Genomic DNA, 24,129 nt, shown 5'->3' with positions numbered 1-24,129 from the left:
TTACGTACTAAAAACCTGACAAACTGGAAATAGGCCTTTAACTTTCCTAAATACGAGAAAATTAAGTATCTTCATGCGGCTATCATTTTCAAGTTAATAAGTTCAGTAATTCAGAAGTGTTGATGCGTTATTCATGTACTTCGTATCCCGTACATATAAAAGCAAATTCTTCTCTATATAATATTATAAATATGTATAGTCTGGTCATTATTTTTACTGTCAATACTAAAGCCATCCAGTTTAGAAACAAAGGAGCTATTTTTTTCTATCCTTACATACTACTTGAAAAATAGTAGGAGGAAGAGAAATGAAATGAAATAAATCTTTATTAGGCGAAGTTAGGACTAGATGATGATACTTCATGTGGCTCTTTAGCTGACTTGAGTAGCATTATAACCTCTGCTACTTTCCATATTCCTGGTAATAATTCCAGTCTGAAAGAGACATTCAAAATGTTTGTTAATTTTACTATTGCTTTTCTTGGTAGGTGATTGAGGACTAAGCCAGTTATCATCTCGAATAAAAGGGTCTTTTTGTTCAGATTTCTTATTTCTCTTCTCACCACTTCTAATGTTACACACATTATTTCTTGATTTGGCTGTAAGATGTTTTCCTCTGCTTCTAAAGTGTCTTCTTCAGCTGTGTTATTAGGTTGAAACACATTCACAAGATGATCTTTTTTTCAATTCAATTCAATTTATTCAAAAACTTTTTACATTACATAGTAAGTGAAAAGAAAGTAAAGGCGATACATTAGATTGTAACATTAATATGAAAAACAAGTAAAAAGTAAATGAATAACTCCATGCTCGGACGATAAGTTCGTGTGCATTGAGGATCTGAAAATCGATAAGAATAAGAATAACTATACTTTATTGACACTTGATAAAATAAAAAATCTAGTTACTAAAAACTTACTAATAAAATAAGAAATTTAAAATTATGAGCCAAATAATAGTTCAACTAAGTGACTTGAACTAAAAAAAAATAATTAATTTGCGGCACTCAAGGTATTATACAATCAAAATATAAATAAAAAGTACGGTACCTGTGGTTGAAGGGAAAGAAAAAACTGAACAAAACCAATAGGTAAGGACAGACTATTACCTTAGAACGACTAAACCCTTCACTAATTGATACAATTTCTGAAGTAGCATTACGATAAAGCCAATGAGCCAAATGGAAAGAGTTCGATAATTGCATTGAGTTTTCGAAACGAGGGATTTGGATCTATCTCTGGTTGGATAATTATGCTGAATTTCTGTAAATATGAAATTGTTTTCTTTTTGTAAAGACTAAATGTTTTTTAATGAAGAGCTGTTTAATATCTGCAAACGTCTGTGCCTTTTCTTCACTACTCCTTGCCCATTGTCCTGCTTTCTGAGAGGAGGAGATTGATAAATATGGTTTTTCATTTTTCTTGCTGCCTTCCAGAGTGAGTAGTCCGTACTGCGTTCTGCTGTTAAGTTTGTCAAGAAACTATTGATTGATTCATTCTTCATACATTGAATCTCTCTCCTTAATTTTTGAGTTGGCTTGTTCAAATTATTTTATCTTGAGCGGAACGTGATTGCTGCCATCTCCTTCTATCTCTTCGTTTTTTGACTATCATTTCTCTCATTTCCGATCGAGATCAGCTATCTTCTTCTGCGACAACATTTACTGACCTTTTAAATAATTTCAAATTTTCAGAGACGATTGATCGTACTAGAGTGAGGCTATCTTGGAGAATGGTGGAAGTGGAAACTGTGAGATTGATTGTAAGCCGTTAAGTTCCTCGCGAAGTGAAGACTGTTTTGGTCTGTCTTATTTTATAATTAAAAATATAATTGATTCCATGTTGGTACCTCTGACTCTAATAATAAATTTTGTTTTAATAACAAGACAGTTTCCTGATTGCTTGAAGCTGTCCTTAATCAATTCAATTTTCAAAAAAGGGGATTGAGACCTGCCCGAAAACTACAGGCAATAGCGATTGTACCAATAATAAGTAAAATCATTGAAACCTGTATTTTCCAACAAATGTATGAGTACATGACAGTCAACTCTATTTTACATGAAAACCAATTTGGGTTCAGACCTAATTGCTCAACCACTATGGCTGTAGAAAAGATTGTAGATTCTATTCTTCAGGGATTCGAGAAAAATATGATAATTGGAGGAAAAATGCTGGATTTGAGTAGAGCTTTCGATACAATTTCTCCCAGTGTTCTCTGCAGCAAGCTTGAACATTATGGCATTAGAGATAAGGATTCAAAATTGATCAGAAGTTACCTTAGTGACAGAACACAAATAGTTCGACTGAATAGGCAAAATAATAAATATTCAGAACCAAAAAAAGTATTGGCAGGTGTTCCACAAGGATCAGTCCTTGGACCCTTTCTATTCTTAGCTTTTACGAATGATTTTTGTGTTAATGTTCCATGTTTATCTGTGCTCTATGCTGATGACACTACCAAACTTGATTCTAATACTAGTGTAGAGGCTGTACTTGATAGGCTCGACTCCTCGGTTGAACGCTGCAGGGAGTGGTATGCTGCTCTCAAATGTGGATTCTAATACTAGATTCTAAACTGGATTCTAATACTGGATTCCAAACTTGATTCTAATACTAGTGTAGAGGCTGTACTTGATAGGCTTGACTACTCGGTTGAACGCTGCAGGGAGTGGTATGCTGACTCTCAATGAGAGTAAAACAGAAAATATTCTATTCACGCTTAGAAATAATTTAAGCAGGAAGCACCAGGAGTACCTGAAGCCGATTAAACTGCTGGGTATTGTCCTAGACAGTAAATTCATTTGGAGTAGCCACATAGAGTATCTGTGAAAGAAACTGTCCAGAGTTATGTACCTACTAAGAAAACTAAAAATGTTGTGTCAGTAGGGAGGTACTTACTCTGACTCACTATGGTTTGTTTCATTCCCATCTCAAGTGATATGAAGAAGGCATTTATTTGGCAAAAAAAGAAATTCGCTGTATTGTTGGTCTAAGGAGTGTTGAAAGCTGTAAAAATAGTTTTATCGAGCTTGGAATCATGACTCTCCCTTTAATGTAGGCTACATTTATTGTAACCTGGTGCATGTTAAAAAAACCTAACTCTATTAACAAGACATAGCCATCAGCATGAACATAGAACTAGAAATAGAAATAACCTAATTACCCCATACATCAGAATGCAAAAACCATTCAAAAGCTATAATTATCAACAATACTTATTATTCAACAATAAAAAATTTACCACAACAAAAGTTCATATCTACAGTAGCACAATGGCTCAAAAAACAGGCTTTTTATAGACCTACAATTCACGAATACCTAAGTCATAACGTGAGCATCTGACTGTTTTATATTATACTAGCCGTCAGGCTCGCTTCGCTCGCCATATTAGTATAGCAAGGGGGCTCCGCCCCCTGGACCCCCGACTGGATCGTCCAAAAATGAGATCAGCGGGCTCGCTTCGTTCGCCTGCGTAATGTGAACATTTTCTGTCTATTACTTGAAAACGCTAATTTTGGGCGAATCTTTGGCGTTATTTCAAATTCCTTCTAACACAAAATTATTACACCCCAGCTAAGCTTCTGTAGTAAATTTGAACATTTTCTGTTCATTATTTGTTTTCGATAAAGCTGAGAAAGCGCAAAAAAACGCAGATTTCGGGCGTGTCTTTGACGTTATTTCAAATTCCTCCTAACACAACATTATTACACCCTAGCTTAGCTTCTGTACTAAATTTGAACAATTTATGTTCATTTGTTCTCGATAAATCTGAGAAAAAGCAAAAAAAAAAAAAAACGCTGGAAAAACGCTAATTTTGGGCATATCTTTGACGTTATTGCAAATTCCTTCTAACACAACATTATTACACCCCAGCTGAGCTTCTGTACTAAATTTGAACATTTTCTGTTCATTTGTTCTCGATGAAACTGAGAAAACGCTAAAAAACTCTGGAAAAACGCAGATTTCGGGAGGATCTTTGGAAATTTTGCCAAATCCGTTCTTAGTGCGCCTCTAAAGGGCCAACTGAACATACCTACCAAATTTGAACGTTTTTGGTCCGGTAGATTTTTAGTTCTGCGAGTGAGTGAGTCAGTCAGTCAGTCAGTGAGTGCCATTTCGGTTTTATATTTATAGATTTGTATACGTATATATGTAAAAACACTTATTGACATGGGCAACTTTTTAATTAATAAAACAAAATAACATCTTATAGCACCCTTTATTTAAAAAAAAAACTTTGAAATAGTTCAACAACTAGTTTCGTTGATATTACACCATCGTCAGGTTATAAATAAAATAAAATTCAATAAATGTTTACTAATAGATACGAAACGAACATATGCTTAATTTCATATGATTAATTTATTTCTGGTTAAAGTTTTTAAATTTAAATTTTGAATTTATATTTTAAAATTTATTCATTCACTTTTAATTTCATCAAAAATACGATTATTTAAGTCAAATTGGATGATATTCATTAAATTATTCCTATTCAATTTTGCAGTTTTATAGATATAAAATTCTTCTTTTATATTCAATTTATTACTTTCATTACCAATGAAATATTAATATTCTAATATTAAATATCTAATATTCTCATATTAGAATTTATATTGATATAATTATGATTATTTTCAATTAAATGCTCAGCAAACACTGATTTTTGAATAGAATTTTTTGATTTTAAAGCCTGAATAAATATGTTCATTGAACCTTTTTTGAAAACATCTACGTGTTTGACCAATGTAAATCTTTTACAATACTACAATTACTACATTCCAGTTTATAAACGCCTGATTTTTTAAAATTGTTCCTCTTGTATTTTTTTATTAGAAATCTTCTTTATTAAATCAAAAGCATTATTTTTTGTTTTGTATCCTAAATAATTTTTTTTTGCGAAAGTCTTCCTAATTGCCTTATTGAGAATAGTGCTGTATGGAACACAGATATATTCCTTATTTTCTGAATTTCTATCATTTTGTGGATTAATTTGTTTAACCAGAAATAAATTAATCATTTGAAATTAAGCATATGTTCGTTTTGTATCAATTAGTAAACATTTATTGAATTTTATTTTATAACCTGACGATAGTGTTATATCACCGAAACTAGTTGTTGAACTATTTTAAAGTTTTTTAAAAAATAAAGGGTGCTATAAGATTTTATTTTGTTTTATTTTATGTATATATGTATACATATGTTTACATGTTTAATGTTATGTATATATATGTGTTAGCGGTTCGGTATATTGTTAGTATATGCAATGCTATGTATTATCTTCACAGGACGTTTGTTTATAACATTTGTAATGTTTGATGACAAGAATAAAGATTATTGATTATTAATGTTTTGCAATTCGATTGCGACAGTGCAGCCTCGATAGCTGGCGGGATGTACGGGATGTACCCCCCCCCCAAGAATACATTTTGGTAAAGCATTACTTGGTTTTGAACAGTCCTTTGTTTGGTGTTTAACTGCACACCTAACACACCTACGCTCCTTGTTACAGTATTTTTGTGTGTGACCGTATGCTTGGCATCGGTTGCATTGCGGTATTAGGTTGACCATCCTCAGTGCTTCCACTTCCTCTTTGCAACCAAGTATATTTTTGAGTTCAAAAACGGTTTTTTATTTTCTTCCGTGCTGAATAAAACTATGAACATATCTAATGGCTCTCTCGTCTTCCACTTTAGCTTATTCACTACCTCTTGAACTTCCAATCCTCATATCTTCAAATCTTCCAGTATCATGTCCGTACTATAAGAGTGATGAAACTCTAATAAAACAATAAATATTCCAGATTTACGGGAGAACACACTGAAATACATTCCATTACTCTTATTGGTCTCGACTGCTCACCTTCATAATAGTGCCACTTAAATCCGTCATTATTCAGTTCACTGGTAACATTCCGATAAGTTTCTGAGTGGACAGCATTTACTTTGAACGTTTCTCCACTTAAGAGTTCTATTCTAAATTTGTCAGCTTGCGACACTTTTCACAAACTCTTAAGGAGTCCATCTAGATTCTTGATACCATCCACTATGATGGGGGTGGTAGCATTTCTTTCTTCTCCTTCTCCTCGTCAGTGCTACACTTTTCCATGTGAATGATTTTATAATTTAAAATCTTTTAATTTCTTTTTGCAGACACGTTATTGACTTCTGGAGATGGAATTCTAAGCTTCCTCACCTTGGTAGCCCGCCTAGTACGAGTCCTGATCTATTCCGTTTCTTCGGCCAATTCTTCCTCTTTTGTTGAGTAGTTCTCATCAGCTGAACTGGTAGGCTGTGGGCTGCGAATCTTCTCAATATTCAAAAATCTTGTTTCCAAATCCTGCATTTTTTTCAACAGTTCTGAGTTGATGTGTTCACATTGAATCTGCTATAACAATGGAAGGAAAATATGAAAAAGAGAAATAATACATCAAATTGAAGAAAAATCAATGCTCTACAAATCTTGAGCTGCGTACACATATTCGCGCGTCCAACCCGCACCGAGCACGCTCCTTCCTCGTACCGCCCTCGTACCACCATCGAACCACAGTCGCTCCGCCCACGCACCCATCATGAACGTTACGGAAGATGTTAGATCTTCTCGCGTTCCCCGGTCGAACCACTCTTGCTCGCCGGTCGATCATCAATCGCTCTGCCGGAGTGACGTTCGGTTGCGGAGCAGAGCGAAAGTCTGTACGCACCTTAAGATGCTCTGTTGGAGAGTTATAAGCCCTAAAAGAGCAAAATTTGGATAAAAAGCTGTTATTTATACAATTTTACACTTTCAAGAGCGTCTATTTCGAAAAATGTTAAAAGTATCATAAAACTTCACTGAATAATAATTGTAGAGAATTTATCAAGCTTAATTTTTGAATAGTTAGTCTTGTCGGTTGAACGCATTTTTTTCAAGATATAAGCGTGTGAGCAAAACATTAGAAATGCAAATTTTTAACCACCCTCATTCCTTTAGCACAAGGGGTAGGGATGAGGACTTTTGATATGCTCACCCCCCTAACTGGTCCCAACAAAGTTGCAAAGTCAAAAATTGTGTTCAAAACATTCCCTCCAAATTCCTTTGTCAATTGGTCTATTGTTGCAAAACTGAATATTTCACACTCAACACCAAAGATGCTGCAACAGTCGTGGGCAAATGCGTAAACTTGTGAAATTATTCATCAAATTTAAGAGAATTTCATGCTCTATAACCTCATAAGCAAGGATTTTTTTCATCGATATTCAAAAGACAAAATATTCGAAGAACAAGGATTTTTTTCATCGATATTAAAGTTACTAGCCGGCAGGCTCGCTTCGCTCGCCTGCATTTTTCATTTGAGCTTTCTTCCTCTCGTCAAAAAATCAAAAGAAACTTTCAGGCTCGATTCAATCACCAGTTCTCTTTGAATTATGTAGTGCAGGGTTGCATTTTTTTATCAGAAATAATGAATAGTCAGTTATTTCTCAATTTATTAGACTTACTTAGGATATTATGAGAATTATTGTATTGCAGTCCAATAGTTCTTTGAAATTTGAAACAGGAATGATATGGAGAACTCAATAAACATCCATATAGAGAAAAGTAGGAAAATGCTTTGAGAACTTAATGAAAAACTTTAGTAAAGAAATCCTCTAAAAACGCTTGGAAAACGCTGTAAAAGCACCTATATTGGGCGTATCTTTGGCATAATTTTGAAGTTCTCTCAGTACTAAATTCCAAGCCCAAGCTGAACTTCTCTACCAAGATTGAACATTTTCTTTCAATTATCGATATTTGAATATATCCGGTCCAGTAGATGTTTAGTTTTGTTGATTATGAATGAGTGAGTGAGTGAGTGAATGAATCAGTGCCATTTCGCTTTTATTTATATATAGAGATAATTATATAGATTGATTTTGATGATACTTTTATTTACTTTTCGACATACAGTAATTTAAATATTGGTGTACAAAATATCTAAGGGGGATTAACATTGAAAAGTGTGCAATTTTCATTTGAATAGTTCAATTTCGGATGATACAATTTGATAATCAATGCTTTAATGTTGCTTGCTAATTCATTTCGATAGGATGTAAGATTGTCAATGAGTCGTCAATTTCTAAATTAGATATTTCCAATTCGAATTATTTTTGATGATTTACTAACAGACCTATTGACTTTTAGCAATGAGTCGTCAATTTCTAAATTAGATATTTCCAATTCGAATTATTTGTGATGATTTACTATCAGACCTATTGACTTTTAGATTTAAATGAATTGTGTAATCTAATCCATCTTTAAAAAATGTATTTATTCTCTTATTAATTAAGATTAAGTTAATCAAGATTTTTCAAAAATAATCTAGCCTATTGTTTTATCCATTTTTCAGGATAATTCATTTATGGAATGCAGCCCGGAACACAATTTGATGGGAAATTGCCAGTGTTTATATTTCCAACAAGCATTGTATTCTACTTAGAAGATAAAACATCTCATAAGCAAGTTCTTACTCTTTATAATCCGTATGATTTCGTTATCAGCTTCAGAGGTAATTTTCAATTTTGCCATTGGTTCAATTCACCCATGTTTTACTTAACTCTGTAGTAGGCTTGCAATAGGTAAAATATAGCATAAAATCTCTTCTCTATGGTAGTACGCTATATAACTTGGGTATTCAATACAAAGGCAGCTCTATTACATTCTATACTCACTGATTACGACAGAACTACTTGAAGAAAAGTACGGTATCTACTACATGCAAAGAGTATATAATTTATAGTCCAGTCAAAATATAGATGAAAAAGGGGGGTGCTTGCAATTTATATTGTAGTTCTGATTTTTAATATATTGTTTGGATACATAAGAGGAGTCCAGAGCCAATTTTTTCATGCAAAATTCTCTTGTGCTAAATATACAGAGTGGCTCAAAAACCGTGAATTTTCGGTTCATTTTCCAGTTTTCAACTATTTACGCCAAATCCAGTTACCTTATAGAAACATTCCCTCTCACTTTTTTTATTATAAAATTGTCAATAAAATGAAATCATTTTGATTATGGAAATTTGTCATTTTTTGCATATAAAATGAACTCAAATAGAAATTCTCCATTTTTAAACCGAATTTGACTTATGATACACGATTTTGAACCGCCTTGACGAGCTGTGAAGGACATCCAATCATTGTGTCAGAAGTTATTTTGTTGGAAATTATGATCCTTGAATTGTCCTTATGCGTGCCTATCCATTAGAAAATACTGAAATCAAGTGATATAATGGGTGATTTATAGAACATTATCTTACGAACTCATATCATTGTGAAAAATATGAATGTGGGTGTTTTGCAAATTACAAGGAGCATTGTTATCAGCTGCACCTAGAAATCTATATGAGATGGAGCTCTCTAACTGGCGTCAGGTTGTAGAGCACAGAATTACGCCCAGAGGATCTGAATTCTACATTTGAATGTTGACAATCGGAAGATATTGTTGATTAAAAACTGAAATTCATCAAAATTTATTTTTATTTGGAAGTTTACTCATTTTTGAAATTTTTCAACTCAGTATGCATTGAAGATAGAGAGATCCAAATGATTTCATTCTATTCACAACTTAATCTAATTAATCTAATGTAATCTAATAATTTAATCTATTTGATCTAATAAATCTGGTGTGGCGCACTCACACAACTTTCCTTGCCGTTATGAAAATTGATCAACTGACGCTAGTGTTCTCGCGCATCTCAAGTCTACTATTCTAAGATCTGAGGCAGCTGGTGACAGGACAATAACGCTGTAGACACACGAGGTCTGCTATCTCTTCATAGTGAATGATTCAATAGAATCAATAGTTGCCAACAGTTTGCAATTGAATAATCACATTTTCTCAAATTTTAAGCTTATTTTAAATTTTAGGTGAAAATGTTACTGGACATTAATTGTAGAGATTCTCATGCTCAATCTTTTCCACTCAAAATTTTTCGTTTAAATTATATCTGAGACCTGATAATTGGAAATCTAAAATCAAACTTTGCATAGATGGGCGGAGCTCCTGAATTTTTTACAGATATGGGACTTGTGGCAGTTGTTATAGCTTATCAATGACTATTTTAGGTATGGATTTGATCAAAATCGTTGGAGCCATTTTCGAGAAAATCGCGAAAAACCCTGTTTTTGACAACATTTTCGCCATTTTAGCCGCCATCTTGAATTGCATTTGATCGAAATTGTTCGTGTCGGATCCTTATAGTGTAAGGACCTCAAGTTCCAAATTTCAAGTCATTTCGTTAATTGGGAGATGAGATATCGTGTACACAGACACACACACACACACACATTGAATTCCAAATTTCAAGTCATTCCGTTAATTGGGAGATGAGATATCGTGTACACAGACGCACATACACTCATATATATAATATACACACACACACACACACACACACACACACACACACACACACACACACACACACACACACACACACACACACACATACAGACCAATACCCAAAAACCACCTTTTTGCACTCAGGGGACCTTGAAACGTATAGAAATTTAGAAATTGGGGTACCTTAATTTTTTTCGGAAAGCAATACTTTCCTTACCTATGGTAATAGGGCAAGGAAAGTAAAAAAGGCAAGAGCAAAATCTTCTGTACGAATTTTTCTTTAGTTGAAAACTGGAAAATGAACCGAAAATACGAGGTTTTGGGGCCACTCTCTCAAGGTAATTTTGCATGGAAAAACTGGTTCTGGACTTCTCTTATGTATCCAAACAATATATTAGAAAATAAGAACTACAATATATATTATATTGCATGCACCAATGTGTATAGTGACTGGACTAATAAGATATGCTATATTTTCATGCCACTCTTTACTTGTGTATTACTCTTCTTTTCTCTCAACTGTGAAACCAGTCAAACATTTTAGGAAATTAAACTTACTTATTTATCAAATAAAGCAAAACTATTCGCATGATATACTTCAAGTAGTTAATTCAGTAATATTCATGACTATTCCAATCCTTCTTATTTTATGACTTCCTTGAAACATTCTCAATCAGAAATCATGGGAAAGAGGTGATTTCCGATGCATTTATTCTGTTGTTCGAAAAATTATAATAAATTCTGTTCTGATGCTTATAAACGATCTTTTTCACAGTTCTGTGCACTGCACCTCGAAAATACACGGTTGTCGATTCAGAGGGCACAGTGAAGTCTCAGTGTTGTATAGACATTGTTATCCGCCATAATGCTGTGTCTCTGGGCAACTGTAATGTTACTGACAAATTCAGAATTCAAGTACGCGACCATTCTACCAAACAGGTAAGCAGACATTTTATAATCACCCTGTAAGGAATTGTTAATAAATTTAGCATTGAATGATTCACAAACATTTCAGAAGAATTGAAACAGTAGTTTATACAACAGTTTTATAATAGTGATAATAGTTGTATAATTTATACATCTGTATAATGTATTTGGATAAGTGAGTTATGCATAGATAGGGTATTGGAATGTATAAGGCATGCCCATTACAATAATGATCTATTATCCGATAGCCCAGATATGATTCGGAAACAATAATAGCTATTATTTGCAGCATGCAGCTGTTGCTGCTGCTGTGAGGAATTATTATCTTTTTCAGTACGGTTCTGATAAGTTTTAATAGAATAACAAGTTGTCATTAATTATGAAGATTAAATGCTCGTTGCGAATAAGCAGCTAGCTCTGTTCTATTGTAGACAAAAGAGCAAGGCTATTTTTGGATTAGTAGAGTTGAAAGTGTTAATTATTCCACCAGCAAAAATAATTTTTTTAAAAATATATTTATTATTACCGTATCTCCTCTCTCCTGTGATTGACAGATAGAGAGACTTGATAATTATTGTACTTATAATTACGTATTGAACCTCTATTCATTATTCTATTCATTCACGTTTTTGCGATAATTCTCTATCCCCAAAATCAATATCGCTACATCTTTAAAATGATATCATTGAAAATGAATATTCCGTAAGTCTTAAATTATCATAAATATTCCGCCACTTAACATAATAGATATATAGTTTTTTTACTTCTACTTCTTTTCAATTTTTCTTTCTAATTTCATTTCAGTTATTTATTTTTGAAAACACATTTTTTCAATATAATATCTATTCTTGATAACTTTCTGTTTACCATAGTTTCAAACCCAAGTTTCTTCACTAGAGAAATTTATACCTTGTTTGTCAACGTAATGAACGAATTACGGTGGTTTTCTGCCAGGCCAGGAGGCCGGGCTACCATAAAATTTATAAATGATAAGGAACGTTTTTGATGAGTTGGATACTCCGTCCATTAGATGTATAGAGTGCAAAGATATTAATGATTTTTTTTTATTTATCTGGGGATGAGGAGGGCTTTGAGAATCGCGAGTGTATTGGGTTTACCGTGATTCACCAAAATATTCGTAGCTATGAGCGGAATATTGATGAATTCTTAACTGTTCTACATGGACTGAAACATAGATTTAATTGTATAATTTTATCAGAGGCATGGTTAAAAGATGAAAGCAACCTAGTCACAATTCCAGGATATAATTTATTCAGAACGTATAATAGCCTTAACCAGAACGGTGGGTTGGTTGTCTATATTGATAGCAAGCTATCAGTTTCGTGCAGTGAGCTTTCAATTGGCGGTCTGGCCACCTGTTTATCTTTGAAGTTTGAATGGGCGGGTGCTGCATGTGAGCTTCTGGCTGTCTATCTCAGTCCTAACTCTAGCCTCTCTGCTTTCATAGATGCACTAGAAATGTATTGTAACGAACCGTCGAATAGCTCTATTCGCCTATTAGCCGGTGATCTACTGAACATTGCTCCCAACTCTACTGGAGAGCGTTACCTTGATGTCCTGAATGATGCTGGTTATTTAGCCTGCATTGATAAGGCCACACGTCCGGCTAGTGGCACGTGTATCGACCACTTTTTTATCAGACTCCCACGATTTTTTAAAGCATCTTCTGTTATTTTACAGTCCTCAGTAACTGACCACTATGCGATATGTTTGAATTTACTATCTGTCAATTCACTCAAACCTTCCAGTGTTGATAAATTTGTAACAAGAACAAATTGGAATGGAATAAGAGAATCTCTAAGTAGGCAAAATTGGGACAGCGTCACTGAACAAACTGATGTTGATATGGCTGCTGACCGATTCATTGATATTCTCCAAAACACTATCGAATCTAAAACTTCTAAAATAAAACTATCAGCTAAGAAAACCCAAATTAAGCCATGGATCAGCATGGGACTTGTTAATTCAATTCGGCATCGCGACAAACTTAGAAAAAGACTCAACAAACAACCTTTCAACCAAATATTAAAAAATGAATTGAAACAATATAGAAATACTCTACACTCTGCAATTAAACAAGCCAAACATTTGTATTATAAAAATAAAATTGAAGAATCTTCTCATAACCCAAGTAAGCTCTGGGCAGTTATAAATGAAATTTCAGGCCGGCCTGTCAAGAAGCAGCCTTTCCCTATAAAAACATTCATCCAAACGCACGAAATAACTAACTGACAGAAAATTGAGGAGGTTAGCAATAAATTTAATAAATATTTTTCGGCAGTAGGTAAAAACTTGGCAGATTCCATCGTAGCACAGGGTGTGCCAGAGATAATAGATCAGGATCATGCTGTTGAAACTGTCTTTGAGTTGCAGCAAGTCTCTAGACAAGAACTGATTGACACAATCAAGAGCCTTAAAGGCCGATCTGCCCCTGGCTGTGATGGGATCCCAACTAGAATTTTCAAAGAAAATATAGACTCTCTAGTACTCCCAATTCAGCACATAATCAATCTTAGCATTGTGATGGGTCATTTCCCAAGTGCCTTCAAATCGGCTAAGGTGATCCCAATTCATAAATCAGGGCCAAAAAATGCATTCTCCAACTTCAGACCAATTTCTCTTCTCGTAACTATGTCAAAAATTATTGAAAAAGTGTCAAGAAACAATTATCTAAGTACCTCTCCGTGAATAATTTAATTTCTGAAAACCAATATGGGTTTCAAGAGTCCAGGAATACTTCCGACGCTCTTTTTGACTTGACCCGGTTTATATCAAATAACATAAAAATAAAAAATAAAATTTCAATTACATTTTTAGACTTGGCCAAGGCCTTTGATTCCGTTGATAGAGATAAACTAATCACCAAACTCGAGAATATTGGAATAAAAGATAATTCACTGAAATGGTTTAAAAGTTATTTCAATAATCGACAGCAGTATGTTTCCATTGATGTTTTTTAGTTTTAGTTTAGTTTTTAGTTTTATTCTAGGTCATTGACCAGCACTGCTGGATAGACTGTGTCAGGGTTTAAAAAACATGTCACAAAAAAAATTTCAAAATGTCATCTCACTATCGAGAAATTCACTCAGGCTATAGAATGGATGCTCCACCAAGAGTGATTTCAAAACTGCTCGGAACTGTCTATCACTTCCACTATCCTTGACCCACTCTGGCAGCTTATTAAACATCTTGAAGGCAATGAAAGGATAACTCCTCTGAGTCCTTGCTAAACGGCATCTTGGCATGTTGATGAGGTGAGTCTGACGGGTTCCATAGCCATGTATCCCACCACGAGTATCAGCACTCCTAGCTCTGTCTCTGATGCGAACCAGACATTCAAGAATGTACTGATTTACAACAGTAAGCATTTTTAGCCTCTTGAAGAGTGGTCTGCAGTGAGCCATGTAGTCACTGCCCGTCAGCACTCGCACAGCCTTTTTCTGCAGAAGCAGCACATCACCAAGTCGTCCAGAGTGACCCCACAGGTGAAGTCCATAACATACATGGCTGTGAAACATGGCATAGTAGACAGTAAGCAGGTATCCGGCACCAATTTCTGATTTCAACTTTCGCAGAAGATAGAGCGCACTGGACAGCTTTGAGCAAACATTGACAATATGACTTGTCCAGCTTATTCTGGTATTCAAGGAAAAACCCAGCAACTTCACATCAGTTTCAACCACTTGACCAGCCTGTCCCAAGGAGCAGAGAAGCTTATGTGTCTTGTCCTTGTTCAGCAGCAACTTGTTTTGGTTGAACCATCTCTCAGCAGACCTCAAAGAACTATCAGCAGCTTGCCCCAGCAACTGCACATCACGTCCTCTATTGATCAGTGTAGTGTCGTCAGCATATACCAAAGCGTTCATTTTCAGACCAATGTCATTAATTGAAATGATAAAGAGGAGAGGGCCCAGAACCGATCCCTGAGGTACTCCATACTCTACCAATTCACTGCTTGAGGTGGCTCCATCAATACTTACCACCTGACGTCTGTTGTCAAGGTAAGAGGACAGAGTGCTGAAAACTGCCCCACCAATTCCATATGACTTCAGCTTCTTCAGCAGGACACCATGAGAAATGCTATCGAAAGCCTTACTGAGGTCACACATTGTAAGGCACACTGATTCTCCTTCCTCAAAAGCATTGGTGATTTCCTCTATCAACTTTTCAACAGCAGTGATGGTTGATCTACCCTTTAGAAAACCATGCTGACAGGATGAAAAGAGATCCTCACTCACAAAATAGGCCATCAACTGCTCCCTCATAACAACCTCCATGATTTTGGCAAAAACTGGCTCAATAGAGATCGGTCGAAAACTACCCATCATAGTTCTAGGGCCCTTCTTGTACACTGGAACAGTCCTGGAAATCTTCAGCTCGTCTGGGAAAACTCCCACGTTCAAACATTGATTTATACACTTTGTGAGTGGAGCAGCAATCAGATGAATGATTCGTTTTAGAACAGGAATGGTGAGGCCATATACATCCTGACTATGAGAGTTTTTGAAACCAGAGACTATTCTTATCACAGTGGCCTCATCAATTGGCCTCCAATTTGTAAAGGCTGCACCAGTGAGCATAACATCCTCCCCCTGATCCACCGGAGTCAATACAGGTATGTCTGCAACAAGATCTCGCACAACTGACAAAAAGTAAGAGTTAAATTCATCAGGACTGGCCAAACAATGAATTGGGGAGTATTTCCTTTGACTGTTTTTGACAATACTCCATACTGCCTTTGCCGGATTACAGGCCGAGATAATAGCAGACTCATTAAAACTCCTCTTGGCTTCATCAATCTTGTGGCGGTATTCCCTCTTATATCCGAGATATCGCTGATAATAAAAGTCACGCAGATGAGAGTCATGTGCATCCTTCATCATATCATTGTACAAAAGTGTCATGTCTCTGCACTCTCTCAATTCTTGAGTGTACCACAATCCAGATCTGCGAGCAGAACTAGGTCTAGCTTGTGAACCGACTTGAGGAAACTTTTTATGCAGAGCAGGAAACACGGTGTTGAAAATTTGCAGAAAAACACAGAGGAAAACCTTGAAGCAATCTCCATCATTGTCCAACAGATGCCAGCAAACTCCAGCCAGTAGAAATTCAAAATAATTCAGAGCATGATCTTTTATAGGACGATGTTTAAAAACATATTGAGAGTGCCATGCAATTTTGGGGTCACTATCAGCCTTACCAATTTCAGCATCCACTATAAGTGCATCATGATCAGCAACCAGTGGGTCTATCACATTCACATGATAATCAGATCGATCAATATTTGTAGCGATAATATCCAGACAGTTTTTTCCTCTAGTGGGCTTTGGGTCAGAAACAAACAGACCAAAAGATCTCAGCAAGTGTATCACAGCATTTGCCTCTCGATCACCAGTCAAGATGAAACGCACATTGAAATCACCACCAATTAGGATTTTGTTACCTCCACCTCGCCTGAGAACAAAACCAAGACAAGCCTCAAGCTTATTCACAAAAACTTCAAAACTTCCATTTGGTGAGCGGTACACAGCAAGTACAATCAAATCATAATGCACCAGCTTTGAACAAGTCACCTCAAAATCCAGCTCCACACAAAAACGGCCAACATCAATATTGTCATATTTGATAGAATTTTTTACATATATACAAACTCCTCCACGGTCAATCACTTGTCTATAGAAACAGTTGGTCATTACAAAATCATTTATTACTTTATAGTGGAGGGCCTCCAACTCTTTCATCCAATGTTCACTCACACACACAATATCTGAGTTAACAGAGTCCATAAATTCAACAAGAAGATTGTATTTCGTCCTGATACATTGAACATTTATATATACAATTCTGAGATCATCAAGCAAGGTAGGTTTACCAGTGCTACTTATGATGCATTCTCTAAAAAATTTGGCTTACCAGATTCATTAGAAGTGCTTTCATTTTCGGTAATATTACTGTCATTTCTGATAGGTAGTCCTACATTATGTGGAGTACTTCTGTCTGTCATTTGCAAATAAAACTGTCTTACTACTACACCAAGTGGCCAGAAATCACAATTCAGTAGATCATTTTGGTACCTACGATCAACACTCTCTTTAAAGCTTGCGTACTCACCTTTTGCCTGCAGATTACTTACAACGCAATCATTTTCTTTGCAATTTGTCCTTTCAGTAACATATTTTTGGATTTGTTCAGCTTTTGCATCCCTTTGCAATCTCCCAACATAGATCCATGACCTACGGGGAGCACACTGCAGATGAGAACCAAACTCAGTATTACTACCAATTATTACCTTTCTTCTCCTGTTTCCACCAACACCAGCAGACCTCAATGCATCACTGTACCGCATTTCGTTAGACATTTTTGAACTTTGGCTTCTTTGCAAGTCGTCATTATTATTACTTGAACGTCTACAAGAATTAATCTTCTCAAAACCGTGCCGGGATAATATATCGTTTGTCATATTATAACCTACAATATTTGAACCATTTTCCTGGTTATGGTCGTCAGCTGGAGTAATATTTGGGTCAGTGACAGCTGGAGAAACTATCTGATCACTTGTCGTCTGCGACAAAACTCCAGCTGGTGAGGCAACAGACATTCCAGTTCCAGTTTTTCCAGTTACATCAGTGATGTCGTCCAAAGCACTTTTAAGGTTAGAATTTTCGAGTTGCAAAAACTGCAAACGTCTATCAAAGTCTCGTTGATTTTCAGTTAACAGGAAAATCTGGTCCGTCAGTATTTTAAAATTAGTACTACAATGTTTTTCCTCACTAACAATGTTTGAACTAGAACTGTTAACAATGCAATCACCACCCAGCAAGTTCGTCAAAATGGACCTGCACCCATCACACAGCCATACAACTTTATTTTTCAGCTTTCCCAGATAATCGTATTCATCTTCCGATATATTCACACATTCAATATGAAACCACAAACTACAATTCCCACACTGAAGGGCTTTACTATTTTTCGATACGTTTTTAATACAGCTTCCACACTTGCACAACTTCTTAACCGGCGCCATCTGCCATTAGATGGCACAATTAGCGAAACAGAACCTGTTGAATATGGTGTGGTCCAAGGAAGTACCATTGGGCCATTACTATTCCTCATTTATATAAATAATCTTTCAAAGTTACAAATCAATGGAAAACTGTTCTTATTCGCGGACGGACGACACAGTATTGGTTTCAACTGGAGGCACTTGGGAGAGGACCTATTGCAGTGCAACAATAGATCTTGCCAAAATAAAAAGTTGGTTCGACCACAACTGTCTAACGGTTAATGTCACCAAAACTAAATTTATGCCAATTGTAAGAAGAAACCAGGCTGATCCTGGCCCAATAATGTTAAAAATGCACTCTTTTGGAAACGCAAGGATGCAGGATTGTGACTGTAGTACTATTGAACGAGTTGATAGTTACAGATACTTGGGTGTAATAATAATTAATTACAAGTTGAGTTGGGGGCAACATGTTCAGTGTGTCAAAAGTTGGCTCAGGAAATTATTATTTGCCTTCTCTGAGCTTAGGCAGGTGATGGGTGTGTATCAGTGTAGGAAAGTATATTTCGCCTATGCTCAGTCGCTGATCCAGTATGGTATCCTTGCTTGGGGGGGGTGTTTCCTCTACACTCATGGAACCACTGGCAGTCACACAGAGAGCAATTATTAAAACAATCTTGAAAAAAGGCCATAGGTATCCGACTAGCTTGCTTTTTTCAGAATTCCCGGTTCTCAATATCAGACAGATCTTCATCAAAACATTATTAATTCACTTGAAAAAATACAAAACCCAGATCTTAGGTGAAACAAATTTAAATTTCCGGTATGAAACTCGCCACAGGACCAACTATAATTATGATGTTCCACAACTGACACATGGGTCAGAACTGTCAAATTCATTTTACCTGGCTCACATTTTATATAGAAACTTGCCGAATGAGATAAGAGAGGCGGAGGTGTATAGTCTAGCCGTTTACCGAAGGGGTGTGGACAGGTGGCTGTATCACATTGGCTGGGAGGCAGCCGAAGCTCTGCTCCGCTCACGTTATATTCGATAACTATCAGGAAGCAAGAACTATCAAAGGATTTATCATATTGATTTTCTCCCCTTTATCTATTCATTACATTATAAAATAAATACATGACGCGAACTCACAGCCTCCTTCATTCCCTGGGACTTATTGGCCTGCACAAGAAATAAAATCAATCCTAAGTTCAGTTAATATTTTTCTTTTTATCTTTTATTTCTTGAGTATTATTTCTTATTTTACTATTATTTGAATTTGTATTTAATCCATTATTATCATTATTATATTCTGAATAGTGATGTAAAATTCCCGAGAATTTAAGATCGAGGAAATATTCCCAGGGAATTTAAGGGAAATATTCTCAAAAATCATAAATTCCCGGAAATTTATGGGAACTTGAGGAAATTTATGATTTCTTTCATAAATATTATCGAAAAAGACGTTTTTTGTTACACAAGGTCTCAATCACCTGTTATACAACAAATTTATGTAAGAATAAGAAATATAAGGATGAATAACTTATAAATTGTAGTAAGTTCAAAGAAAACAGTAATATGAAGTTCATTGACTGAAAGGAGAAATGAACACTCAATAAATCATTCAATTGCACCACTATTATCATGCTACTTTCATGTCTTACAAGTTGAATAAGATTTTTTTACTTACTAATAAATGCCTGTAAATCAGGTAAACAAAGTCAACAAAGTATTGAGTGTAATTTAACTTTCATTGTAAGATTCTATTCAATTTCTCCGCACAAAAATAATTGACTCCCTAAATAAAGAATAGAGTAGAATATAAATCCAAAAATTAGAAAATTATAAAATACAGCAAAATAGCTAAACTAAAACAAGGAGCATACTCGAGTTTAATTCAATATTAAAAAGAAAATAATTCCACAGCTCAAAACCTTTCAAGAGTCATTGAGGCTCACTTAACTTGTAATAAGATACTAGTCCAGGCAACGAATGCTCAAAAAGATATAGAGGGAAAAGTTTGGAACCCAATTTTTGACCTCGCAGTCCTTTTAAGGATAGTGAGGGAGTAAGCATATAAAAAGTCCTCACTCCTACCACACTCAACACTAAAACTGCTATAAAAATTGATGGAAAGCATAAAATGATGAAATAATACATTAAATTGAAGAGAATTGAATGCTCTACGACTCACTCCTACCCCCTGTGTAAAAGAATACATTTTTTCGATGCATTGTTGTTGAGTAATAAGTCCTGAAAGTGCAAAAAGTTTGAAGAATAACTGTCTTTTCAAAGATTTCACACTTTTAAAAGTGAATATCTCAAAAACTAAAGAAGATATCACAACCCTCTACTGTAAAAAACTTGTAGGAAATTTATCTAGCTTCATTTTTACTCAGTAAGCCATGTCGCTGAAATGCATTGTTTCCCAGTTACATGCGTGTCAAAAAAATGCAACTTTTAAACTACCCTCATCCCTTAAGCTCAAGGAGTAAGGATGAGAACTTTTGATATGTTCACAAATCTGCGAAGTCAAATATTGTGTTCCAAACATTCCCTCCCAATTTCCCTGACAATTGATCTATTGTTGTTAAACTGAAGATTTCACACTCAACACTATAACGGCTGCAACAATCGTTGGGAGATGCGTAAAATAATGAGACCAAAGATGAAATTGAAGAGTCAAAGATGAAAATTGTCAAAAGTTATAAGTGTTTAAAGTTTTGATCCTTGACGTATCCTTATGACGTACTCCGCCACTAGGAAAATACTGAAATTAAATGTTTCTAACGGGTGATTCTCATAGAAAATAACCCTCGTGAGATGATTTCAGCCGAAATATGTATTTTTTTGTTAGGAAGGCCTTGAAAAGGTATTATAATGAAAAATTTGTATTTTGGCTGTAGGACATGATTTTCTATTTTTGGGTGTATTCCCCCTCCCCCCACTACTAAATTCGAAAATTCCTAAGGAATCCTGTTCATAATGAATTGTTCTTTCACGTGATGTGTGGTTTTTCATCTATACTAGAAAAATATCCAAGTTGTATAGGGTAGAAGTGGTAGGTTTGCATACTTTTGAAAACCCCTTGAAAATACCCCTTTTTTGAAAATTCGTAGCTCCGGAACCAAGAATGGTAAAATCCTGCGCGACCACTCAATTTATTGGAAATGTTATTCTCTTTAATTTTGTCGAGAATGATTTTTCTTGAGTAACTCGAGGTTTACGAGATAAAATGAGAAAATTGAAAAAAGTCCGAAATTTTGGGGGTTTTGGGGGTGAAGCCGCCCTCTGGCGTGTCAGAAAATTTCAGATTCGAATTCAGCGCCCCAAAATACATATAGAACCGTCGAGAAAAATTCTTCCGGGGCTGTTTTCTGAAAAACGACCATTTTACTGGACTAGTTGAGTTAAGTCAAGACACAAGACATTCACTTAGTGAATGAGCTTAGCAAACGATTGTTTGCTTAATTGATTGCTTATTATTATTTTTAAATTGAATTGTAACTTAAAAGTTGTATATTGAATCGCTCAGGCTCCATGTCAGTTTGAAGGACTTCAATAAAACTTTATTTCTTGAGGAATACATTATATAAAAGTTTAATATATATTATTATAAAAAATAATAAAAATCAATCAATAGATTAGTAGGTCCCAAATATATATGTATTGTTCAAATCATTTTTAAATGAAGATTGGAAACCATATTTTGTAGACTTGGTCTCTATTTTTAACAAATACAGCTAGCTCCTGACAAAGTGTTTGGTGAGGTGATTCAACATTCAAACATTATAAAGCTCTAAAATGTCAAACATCACATCTACTTCACAAAAATACAAACAAAGTACATCCTGAACATTATAACATCAATAATTACAGATATGGCTATGGAGGTTTCAGTCACAAGAAAAAAGTGATGCAAGGTTGGTAACTGGCTATTGCAAAACGAAATCATATCGATAGAGATAGAAAAAAGCGCATGCGAATTACTAAATTCAACCTTTTTCTCGTGACTAAGATGATTTGTATTGCATGAAAGGTGATAGGAAAAAGAGATATGACGGCGACGTTATGCTCTGACAGACGTGCCGAGCGCGAACGAGTGACGCCAGACCCAGACAGCTTCCAGTCAATGCCAACACCCAGCGACGCACCCGGCAAGCCCAACTCTCACCAATATCCCATCATTCAAAAGACAGGTATCACTGCCATTTCCTAGCAAAAGTAATTTATCATTTCTATAATATGAATATTCGTGAATGAAGTGTATTGTTCCTTCATCCATTTACGCATTTACTGAGTTTGTCTAAAAAGAGTGGCCCTAAGAAAAAATACAACTCCCCTTTTGTGTCCCCTTTAATCCGAAATATTTGTTTTGGTGTCAAGAATTGATTAACATTTTTTTAAGATATTTTTAATTTCAAGGAAATTTAGCAGATGACTAACGATGTATTTAGGCATCTTTGATTAAATAATTTCATTATGAATTATTATCAAAACCACCTTCTCAAATCTCTCCATTAATCTCCACCTCTTGAGTTAATATTTATTGGTATATTTTGTGAATCATGTAAATCAATGTTCTTTAATTAAACAATCAATATTCTTATGCCATTATAATAAATTGAGGGGTGAGTAGATAAAGGCAATAAGTAACATTTTTTGGGAAAATGAGATTTTTAAATGGATAAAGGTAAAGTGGTGGGCTCACCAACTTCATTTATATGATTTTTTCGAAAAGAATAGATGGAATAGTGCACTCAATTATTATTATCATTTATGTGTACAGATTAAAACTTCCACATTATTAATTCAATTGAGTTTTTCCAACATATTATACATGGAGCTGGCAATGACATTTGATTTGAATGGAACGACTTGATATTGTCGAGAACACTAATTTATTATAACAATGCGAGTTACTAGTTTCGGCTGTTACATCATTATCAATCTGAAGAAAACTCACAGAATGAATGATATTTGATTTATTGACCGAATTCGCAACAACAATGGTTGATGTAATGTCTCTAATCGTTGATAATAATAATTATGGTTTATTGACAGGACCTGCTCGAACGAACAATTTAACCGCTATTATAATTGGTGTGCTGTGCATGGTTGCCTTACTCTGCCCTACCGAGGGCGAAAGCAGTGTATCTAGTTTCATCGCGTTTCATCTGTCAGTCACAATCAAACTGATTGCTTCCTATGTGTTGGGTAAGTAGAATGACATCAGTCATAAATGCGTTGTACCCATGTCGGATTTTGAAATGTTATCAACTTGTAAAAAGTAAAACCAGTACTGCAACGAAGAGGTTCATTCACATGCCCAGTGCTGAAAAATATGAACATAGAATAGCTTTTTTGCTGAAGAATAATAAAAAAATTCTAGACTGTCAATATTGCCTGTATTATTTAAACATGCCAAAATGTCTATTTAAAAATGTTTTTTATACATGAACAAAATTATTCAATCTTCATCTTTTGTTCTTTTTGTAATACGACCTTCAGGCCTCTTAATAAATTCATGTATTTTTTTAGAACGTTTTCCTTTTTTAATGCCAAATAGGATTCCAAGAAACGTCATACTATTAAAGAGGTGGAATTTAAGTAAAATAATATAAGCATTGTCCCAAATCACTCCACTACACGAGGTGAGTTGGGACAGTATCAAAGTATTTTTCTTCTCAAATCTTAAGGCTAAAAATGTAAAAAATCAGCATTAAATACGTAATGGTTGCAGGAATATATATTTAAAATTTTCAAACTGGACAAGTATTATTAATAGATTTAATAGGCATAAAATTCACAAATTATCCCAAG

General features: G+C 35.0%; 1 protein-coding gene across 3 annotated transcripts in view; it reads left to right on the top strand.

Moving 5' to 3' along the window:
• LOC111048113 (motile sperm domain-containing protein 1) overlaps positions 1-23,725 on the top strand; it is a 28,369-nt gene extending 4,644 nt beyond the window's left edge. The window contains exons 2-6 of one of the 3 annotated variants that reach the window (XM_039433983.1): positions 6,148-6,281; positions 8,358-8,516; positions 11,127-11,290; positions 22,346-22,505; positions 23,371-23,721. In XM_039433983.1, coding sequence (XP_039289917.1) covers positions 8,375-8,516; positions 11,127-11,290; positions 22,346-22,505; positions 23,371-23,531 — 627 coding nt within the window. In that variant the 5' untranslated portion in view covers positions 6,148-6,281; positions 8,358-8,374 and the 3' untranslated portion in view covers positions 23,532-23,721. Of the gene's footprint in view, positions 1-6,147; positions 6,282-8,357; positions 8,517-11,126; positions 11,291-22,345; positions 22,506-23,370 lie in introns of all 3 variants that reach the window. The other 2 variants (XM_039433989.1, XM_039433986.1) reach the window with 2 other exon arrangements.
• The last annotated feature ends 404 nt before the right edge of the window (positions 23,726-24,129 follow it).

Source organism: Nilaparvata lugens, chromosome 1, assembly GCF_014356525.2.
Source record: "Nilaparvata lugens isolate BPH chromosome 1, ASM1435652v1, whole genome shotgun sequence".
Taxonomy (NCBI): Eukaryota; Metazoa; Arthropoda; class Insecta; order Hemiptera; family Delphacidae; genus Nilaparvata; species Nilaparvata lugens.
The sequence above is the reverse complement of the archived record's forward strand: the minus strand, read 5'-3'. Positions and strand labels throughout refer to the sequence as shown.